Source organism: Carassius gibelio, chromosome B22 (assembly GCF_023724105.1).
Source record: "Carassius gibelio isolate Cgi1373 ecotype wild population from Czech Republic chromosome B22, carGib1.2-hapl.c, whole genome shotgun sequence".
In the NCBI taxonomy this organism is placed as follows: Eukaryota; Metazoa; Chordata; class Actinopteri; order Cypriniformes; family Cyprinidae; genus Carassius; species Carassius gibelio.
In genome coordinates this window covers 37,302,697-37,312,078 of record NC_068417.1, presented here as the reverse complement: position 1 = coordinate 37,312,078, position 9,382 = coordinate 37,302,697, and the positions used below count along the sequence as shown (strand labels likewise).

The 9,382-nt window shown below is 38.3% G+C and overlaps 1 protein-coding gene across 1 annotated transcript; it reads right to left on the bottom strand.

Moving 5' to 3' along the window:
• Positions 1-7,939: 7,939 nt before the first annotated feature.
• On the bottom strand, positions 7,940-9,052 carry LOC127986884 (uncharacterized). Its single transcript, XM_052589141.1, has 3 exons — positions 8,806-9,052; positions 8,424-8,684; positions 7,940-8,233 (listed from the first exon to the last, which is right to left on the bottom strand). The coding sequence occupies exons 1-3, from the start codon at positions 9,050-9,052 to the stop codon at positions 8,121-8,123; spliced, it is 621 nt and encodes a 206-aa protein (XP_052445101.1). The 3' UTR covers positions 7,940-8,120.
• Between the last annotated feature and the right edge of the window lie 330 nt (positions 9,053-9,382).

Here is a 9,382-nt window from a genome sequence, read left to right as displayed (position 1 = left end):
AATTATATATATGAAATGGTGTTATTATGTTATGACTTAGACATTTTTTACATATATGAACAATATTATTGTTTCTTTTAATAGTAATTGGCGGCTCACCTGCAATACCAACACAGGTTGAAAACCACTGCTTTATTTTATATTTATTGTTTATGTTTTTTATTATAACTTGAAAATAACATAACGTATTTATGAGTGGGAATGAGTGGAACTGTTCCTCAGGGGGTCTATAGTGCACTGTCTGATGTGATACTGTAGCTGACGGCTGAATGGTTGCAATTTTATCTCTAATAGTATCAATTTTAGAAGTAAAGTAGTTCATAAAGTCATTACTGCTGTGATGTTGGGAAATGTCAACAATTGTTGAGGCTTTATTATTTTTTTTTGTTTATTTAGCCACTGTATTGAATAAATAGCTGGGGTTATGTTTGTTTTCTTCTAAAAGAGAAAAAAGTAATCGGAAATCGGAGTTTTTAATGCTTTTCTGTAGGATAGGTTACTTTCCCGCCAAGCAATACGAAATACCTCTAGTTTTGTTTTTCCTCCAGCTGCGCTCCATTTTTCGGGCTGCTCTCTTTAGGGTGCGAGTATGCTCATTATACCATGGTGTCAAACTGTTTTCCTTAACCTTCCTTAAGCGTAAAGGAGCAACTGTATTTAAAGTGCTAGAAAAGAGAGAGTCAGTAGTTTCTGTTACATCATCAAGTTGTTCTGAGGATTTGGATATGCTAAGGAATTCGGATACATCAGGAAGATAACTTAAAAAGCAGTCTTTTGTGGTAGAAGTGATGGTTATTCGATACTTGTAACAAGAAGTAGAATTTACAATTTTGGCTATATGAAGTTTACACAGAACTAAATAATGATCTGAGATATCATCACTTGGCTGAATAATTTCAACACTATCAACATCAATTCCATGTGACAGTATTAAATCTAGAGTATGATTTCGACAATGAGTAGGTCCTGAAACATGTTGTCTAACACCAATAGAGTTCAGAATGTCTATAAATGCTGATCCCAATGCATCTTTTTCATTATCGATATGGATATTAAAATCACCAACTATTAAAACTTTATCTGCAGCCAGAACTAACTCGGATGTAAAATCACCAAACTCTTTAATAAAGTCTGTATGGTGGCCTGGTGGCCTGTATACAGTAGCCAGTACAAACATAACAGGGGATTTATCATTTACATTGGTTTCTCTGGATAATGTTATATGAAGCACCATTACTTCAAACGAGGGGACAACTGTGGACAACGCCACGGAGGCTCCCATGAGCGGTGTATACAAAATGAGAAGTGTGAACATTTTACTACTCAGACATATTCATGATCATTCAGTAGGGTCATCCTGTGTCAGATCGTAAACAAACAAACCAAAAAGTATTATAAGGCTGTAAAAGCGTTGGACTGCTCACATGTGAATTAGTCCTAGCACACTGTTATACTGTTAAAGATTTCTTAATCTGAAAGGCATTTTCTGTGTACATACCTCTGACAGGCGTGAGTAAGATCAGAGTCCTTTTTACATACATTATAAATCATAAACAGCTTAAAGACATCAAATAGATGTCTATTTGACAAATGTCAGTACTATGTAAACAATAACATGTATTTTGTATGATCTCTCTTATTCTGGCAAAATTATTAACATTTTGCAGGTTCTGCAAGGTGTATGTAAACTTTTGACTGCAACTGTATGTAATGAGGAGCAGGAAAATTGCCTAATGTAATTAGCACAACTTTTGCACTTTTGTTATTTTATATAAATAAATGTTATGTTATTTTTGGGGAAATGAACAGTTTGATGAATTCTCCAGTAGGTGGCTGCTGTGCTCCACACATGCTATAGACCAGCTGTTCACATGCAGAGCAGTGGCGAAGCCAGTAAGTTTTTATAGGGGTGGCAAGGGAAGGGCCAGCAACCAGTCTGGGGTGGCACAGAAATCTTCATTATTTTATATTAAAAATGTGTTTGACTATAATGTAGGCGTAATGGGCTATGTTAGTGCCTTAAACACAACTGAGTGCAATTTGCGACTTAGATCAAGTAACACTGGGTGAATATGACAATTTTTTTATTATTCCTCACCTCCAGGTATTTTAATAAAGGGCCTCACTTTAGCTTTATTGCTCATTCAGCTTCTCAAAACTCGTAAATGCTTGCTCTCCAACATTAATCATGCATGAGGCATGCAATGATAAAAAAAAAAAATGTGAAAAAGGCCAGAAATCAACACAACAGTAGAATTTGTTTTTATGCATTTAAATGGTTTAATTTTAGCATATTTCATAGTATGAGTGCACTGTGCTCACAATTAATTGTGCATTAAATTACTAATAAAAAAATACAAATCAACTTACGTCTGATATTGTGACCTCGAATTGCAGGATAGGCTATATTTTATTTGAACATGCATTTGAGAGACATGGTTTGCTGCTTATACATGCACAGTTTGCAGCTTTAATTGCCTTTTCTGTGATTTCATGACTTAGATGTAGACATCTTCAAGACTAAAAGACTTTAAACAGCCCTTTAATCACAGAGCAAATAAATAAGTCAAAGCTTGTTCTTGTGTTATAGTTACTTAAATCTAGGCTGTCACACTATATTTCACACACTGGTTGGCCAAAAATATAAAATTAGCTCTACTGAACACACACATCTGCAAAAAACACCCTAAGTCTTCAGTCCAGAAAATAGCTTTTCATATTTCATGGCGCAGCAGTTGATTCTGATCCCCTCTGGAATTCTTGTTTCCCCTTGGGTTGCAAGGTCTGTGTAATAAACCCAACCAAATAGTTTATCAAACATTGCCCCAAAGTAGCCTAAATTGTGCCGCATGCAAATACACCAAACACAACTGGATGTAAGGAAAGCAAAAAGGGACAAATCTCTTGCTACACTGCAGCATAGTAAAATGATTCTCACACTCCAGTTAATGTTCTATTATTATTTTTCTTCATCTTGCAGTTGTTCCTTTGTTTTTGTCTTATGTCCGAGTTTTTGAAGTTTAATTTTTCCATTGCAAATTAGTGTAATCTGTTCATGCTGATGTCCAAATGCTGACGTTTCAATATAGAGCAACCATACATTTTAACTAATATTCTATGATTAATCTGTTTACCTTCTTACTGATACAGTGGAATATAGTTCATATAGATCAAACCTATATGAGGAAATTCTAAATTACAAAACTCAAGGTATTTATCCATGTCTTAAAAAAAAGAGCAGAAATATTTAACTTGCATAGGTCCTCCAATTTCCAAGTTGATGGTAAGCAACGTCTCTACACTGACACTACACTGACATTTTTTCATAGTAAAGTGAGTATAATGATACACCAACACTTTATAATAACAAAAAGTCAGTGCTTGTCAAGAAACTATACTTAACTGACTTAAAGCAACTAGCACATGGACAAGGACCTGTTTTCTAATTTCAGTTTATATAGGCATATTCCTTCAATTAGGTCTTTAGAACCTCATTGCAGGTTATTTGTTTAGATTTTAAAAATAAAGCTATTTCAATAGATGGCAAACTTGATCACATCTCCTCAGAAAACAATGTAAAGTTTAGAAGAAAAGTGGCTGCTGGACAAAAAGAGGCCAGACAATTTTTATTTTAGAATTAGAAAAAAGCAAGCTTGCCATTTCAGTGAGATTCTACTGGCCTGTAATGGGGGTGGACATTGATAAATGGTTTAAAAGGCTACTAAATATTTTCCTTTTCAACACTGCTTTGAGACATATAAACTGATTATGTTATGTTAACAGCTAGGATTCATTTAGTGGGGAAAGTCACAAATGCATGTTCAGGACCAAAAGTTTAAATGAGTGCATTTATTGACCATTACACAAAATAGCCTATGCTATTCTGACTTAATATGAAGTAGTTGTGTACTGCATTAATTTATTTCACAGGTTTGGGGCAACAAAGATCATTCTTTCTGACCAAGGCACAGAGTCTGTTTACCAGGTTTATAGTTTATTGAATAAGGGGGGGGGGGGGGGGGGGGGTCACTATGAATTAAAGTTGTCATGTGTGCATATGGTTCAGATTTATACACAACTTTTAAGGTTCATTGTATACTTATTCTAGTGTATGTTTTGCATACACACCACACACAAAGATTTTTTTTAAGCTTTCAGTGCATACATAAATACAACAACAGCAAGGTATATAATACAAAAATAAATGAGCATAAATGTAGAAGTATAAGACAGTATAAAACAAAATAGCCAAAGCCTCAAGAATCACACTGAAATCGGTAATAAATTTGATTTAAAAAAAAAAAAAAAGGAAAATAATTTTCGAGTTGTAAAACCCTATTTTGAAGTTTAGGATTTAGGACAGTATTTTGAACCATTTGACTTGCCGTACATGCAGTCTCGCTTCTTGCGCTCGCTAGTTCTGATCGTACTCTCGGCAACTGAAATGAGATGATGACATCACTTAAATAACAAAAAAAAATACTATGATACTATTCTTCCCCTATTTGAGCTGGCTGATTGGTTTAAGAATAAACCACCAATTTACCTTAGATATTTTTGCTGCATATGCTACAGAACAACAAATTCAAACATGCATAAATGGCTGTCAACATTTTTTCTCCTGACTGCTTGCTCTGCTGACTGTCTACCCACTGCTGATCTCTGCCTGGATCTGGTTTTCCATTTTTCCTGAGCGGTGCAGCCCGAGTTATTTTCTGTTCATTGCCAGTTCATTCTAGGGCTGTGTGATTAATAGAAATCGTCATAAAATCAGAACCAATCAGAATGCAACAGAACAGAACAGACTGGGAATATGGCTAACTCCAGGTTCACACACTGTCTGTGATGCCCCTTTTTTCTGAGCCCATGTTAACGGATCAGAGCGTTCACACTGCACGCGGTAAAAGGCTAGAAATAAAAACGTGTGAAAATAATTAATATCTCTCCGGGCAAGAGCAGCGTGTATCTGAGCATGCGCGTCTGGTTTTGTAACAAAGCAAAGGAAATCTGCGTGTGAGCTGAGAGGTTCGCGCTCGCGCATTATTTTAATGTACTTTCGCGTTACATTAATGCGTTCTCGCTGCTGCTTCTGCACCGCTCACACATACTTTATACATACTGCAGACGGAGTATATGTGTGAACCTGTATAATGTATAACAAATCTATTTCAACACCTGAGGCACTGCTACAATTAATGAGCTCTATGAACAATGCATGGCAAAAAAAGGAAAAAAGTCCCTAGACACGGGATTTATTTATTTATATATATATATATATATATATATATTTTTTTTTTTTTTTTGCCATAAGTCTATAAAGTTTGTTACACCTTTACTATAGTGATTATTTTGACTTATGTCTGTTGTAGAGACGTTACAACTTTTTGATAAAGCTCTAATTGGTTTTCTTTTGGAAATATGTTTCAAATTCATCCTGAATGCATTTATGACTTTAAAACATATCTGTGTGTGTCAAAATTGTGATTAAAATCGAAATCACAAAATTTATCAAAGAGATTGCCATAGGTTTTTTTTTGGTCCATATCTCACAACCCTAGTTCATTCAATAAATACCATTAACAATCTAGTTTCTGAGTACTAAGTTATCGGCTGAATGATTTTTTATGGTATTAGTTGTGGATTTAATGTTTTGGCTACACATCGCAATATGTCACAGAAATCTGAAATGTCAAAAATGTCCTACATCAGGCCAATACACCCTATGTATGGTTATTGGTTGGTGAGGTACAAACACACAAGGATGAAGGAGATCAACAAAAAAGGTATTTTAATTACAATATCCAGGAGACAGGTAAATACATCCACATTAGATCAACGAATAAACATCAACGAGAAAATACAGAAGAAGACTTTAAACCAAAAACAGATTATTACAATAACAGTTCGTCCCCCCTGAAAAGGAACATCCTTGTGCCAAAAAAAGTCCAAAAGAGGAGGGAGGGTGGGTTTCAGGAGTAGGGCGTGGGGCAGACAATGGAGAGGGAGCATAGTCCATAGTGCCAGGGTGGAGTGGATGGAGGGAGGAGCCAGAAAGACAGCCAGAATAGCGGCCCACGGTGGAGTCGACGGTGGGAAGAGCCATGGAGCCGACAACACCAGGAAGCCGACTGTCAGAGACTGAGCCGATGGATGATGAGCCCAGGATGGAGACGAGCGGATGGAGAGCCAGGGTGACACTGAGGGTCCGGAGGGCCAAGACGGAGCTGAACATTACTGATCTTACTGAGGAAAATACAGAGGAACATGCACAGTTTACTACCATTATTTTGTACTACTGTTAAAAGTCTACTTCAAGTCATGCACTTGCACTCTTTTTAAGTTAATTTGAAGTGCATTAATACAAATTACTACATTACCACAATTACAAAAAATATTACCTTCAATTTTGTATAAATACATTCAGGAAGGAAATCGCTGAAGCTTATATCCATTCCTGTTGACGCATTGCTCCAGAGCCACTGAGCAACTGCTGTCTTTTTTTCCACTTGATGTGTTTGTCTCGAAGTGACTTCCATCTTGCCTTGCACTAATTATCTGTGAAGAGACAGAAATTAATGTTTATATTAAAGTTTATTTTATATCAGGAAATTAGTCAGAACGCTTGCCTCTCACTATTGTTTCTATTTCTATTGTCACTATTGTTATCTAGTCCAGTACTTTTCATATTATCATATTACTATGTTGTCTATAATAGGACCAGAACATTAAAGTGCTCTGCGGTCAATAACTGTTTTGTTTTCTCAACATCATTTAGAATTGAAACATATGACAGTACTTGACCTCTATGGAGAATGATTAGGTCTGAGGCTCATGAGAGAGGGAATCCCTCACCTGCCTTCATTCTAGAGCCACCTTTTGAACCAGGGGTGCTCTAAGATCTGCTCTAAAGTCGGCCGCTTCGCTGGATCGCGGTTCAGACACTGGCCAATCAGATCACGGCATGCTGTAAGAGTTTGGAGGAGACATGTATGAACATATCTTCTGATGATTGAAGGTATATGGAAACATTAACATGTGTTTATCAGTCTCTGTTTCCTCACCTATGGACAAGGTGGGCTTCCAAAACTTAGGGGAGGCTTCCAATGTTTCCCGGATGTTGTAAAAGGGCAGCCGTTTGTTCACCATCAGATACAGCGTAACGCCCAGAGCCCAGACATTTGTTGGGACGGCGTGGTATTTGGGCTGCGAAAAAGCCTCTGGAGGACAGTACTCTGCTGCTCCTGCAAGCAAGAACATTTCATTTTCCACGCTTACTTTCCCAATATTTTACAATAAAAAATAAATACAGAATGCCAGCTCACCTAAATATTTCCAGGTGTCGTAGCCTGTGCTCTCAAACAGGTGAGCGGCGCCAAAGTCAATCAGCTTGATCTCCAGAGTGTCTGTGGTCACCAGGATGTTGTCAGCGTGGATGTCGTTGTGAAAAACGCTGTGGTCTATGCAGTGCTGCACTGCCAGGACTAACTGACGCATTAAGATGGACGCGATCGTTTCAGTCAGTCCTGACGAAACCGTGATGAACTTTCGCAGGACCATGCACGGTTGAGGGCACTCCAGAATAAGAGAGAAGATCTTGGGTCGATCAAACCACTCGTACATTTGTATGACGTAGGGGCTAACTGGAGGACGCCTCAACAGGAGCATCAGAGCCACTTCTCTAGGCAGAGGTGCGGAGCAACCAGGCTATGAACCACAACAAACTGCTTTAGTATTTTTACATGTAATCAACAGAGCCTTTCCAGCTCAAGGCTTTACCTTTCACTGTTATTTGTGGTGTGTTAACTACAGTAAATATGGTAAAACCCTTAAAGTGGGGTCACATTAGAAGAAAAGAAGGTTCCCTATTGTCTGTACGTATAAAAACACATATAAAATTTTGTAGATCTGTGTGCACCTTTGAATATGTCAACTAAATATGGATTCTTTCATCTTTGCCAACTTACAATTTTAAGATAACGCCTGTTGTTGAATTTGCACAGTCCTTTAATGGCAACCTGCAAAGAGATGAAAGACAGAATTATTATTTATTGTTCTCAGATTCTTCAGTATGTATTTTATTTTAAACATGCATTTGGATGGAGTGGACATGAGGATAATGTTCAGTGAAAGCGTGTTACCTCTTGGCCGTCAGATTTCCGTATTGCCTTGAACACCTTGCCGAAACTTCCGTTTCCAATCAATCCCTGCAGTGTGTATAAACTGTACATAGGTTCTGAAAAACACAAGAGGTGGCAGGATTACAGCTCTTATATTATAGCACTGCTGGAATATGTCTCTTAAACAATGAGCAAACAATATGTACGTGGTTAAAGTTTACATGTTAGGTGATAGCGGAATTACGAAGTAAAAAATAATACTTGAAAAATAATAGAAAATGAGGGTAGAGCTGACATCACACTCACCGGTCATTGGCTCCCAATTGGGAAGACCTGAGGCAGATGCCGGCTCGGTGTCAGGCACGTTCTGGAGCCCAGACGGTCCCGGGACAGATGCTGTTTCAGGACTGGACTCCACTCTTGTCCGTCTGCAACGGAGGAACGGCTTCTTAACAGCCTTCCATGCTCTCTTGAAGAAGGCATGGATTCTGCTTCTCCTGTTGCCTCGAGATGGAACTTCTTCATTGAAGAAAACCAAAGAGGAAAGTATTAGACCACATACAGTATCTGACCACAGTTTATGTGTGTGTGTGTGTGTGTGTGTATATATAATGCAATTATTTCCCAACAATAAAACACAGTTTATTTTATAATGAGATGAAAGTTCAGTTTGTAATACTAGTCTGACCTGTTGGGCTTTTCTCAGCAGAAGGCTGTGCACTCACTGCTTCTGCTTCTGCTTCTGCTTCTGCTTCTGCTTGTGAAGCGCTTGTTGACTGCACAGGCTGCTGGGACTCAGCTGGCAGTGAATCGACGCTCAACTCTTCGTCGATCCACTGACAGAAGCCGCTGCAGAAGCTGATGTTATCCAGCCACGCAGCCGCTTCTGTCTCATATACAGCGCTCTTGGGCACTGACTCAGATGAGGTGCACATCTTGATGCCGAGTGTGGACGAACTCTGTGTAGACTCGAAGATTTAGTCTGTACTCTGTGCGTTTCTGTCTGCAGACTCGCGCAAGTAGACTTTTTCTACCGCTCTGTAAACTTGCTCAAGTGACAGTCTTCACAAACGCTCCGATTCTCACCAACTGCGCGTCGACTCTGTGAGTAAGCGCTTATCAGGGACCGGCGAGTGACGTCATCGCGAGGTTCGAACGTTCCAAATGGAGCGCAAGAGAGCAGAAGTGTCATAGCGCATTATTTAAAAAAGGGTTTTTTGTTTGTTTGTTTTTTTACACGGCGTGGCTCCCCATTACAGTAGCTG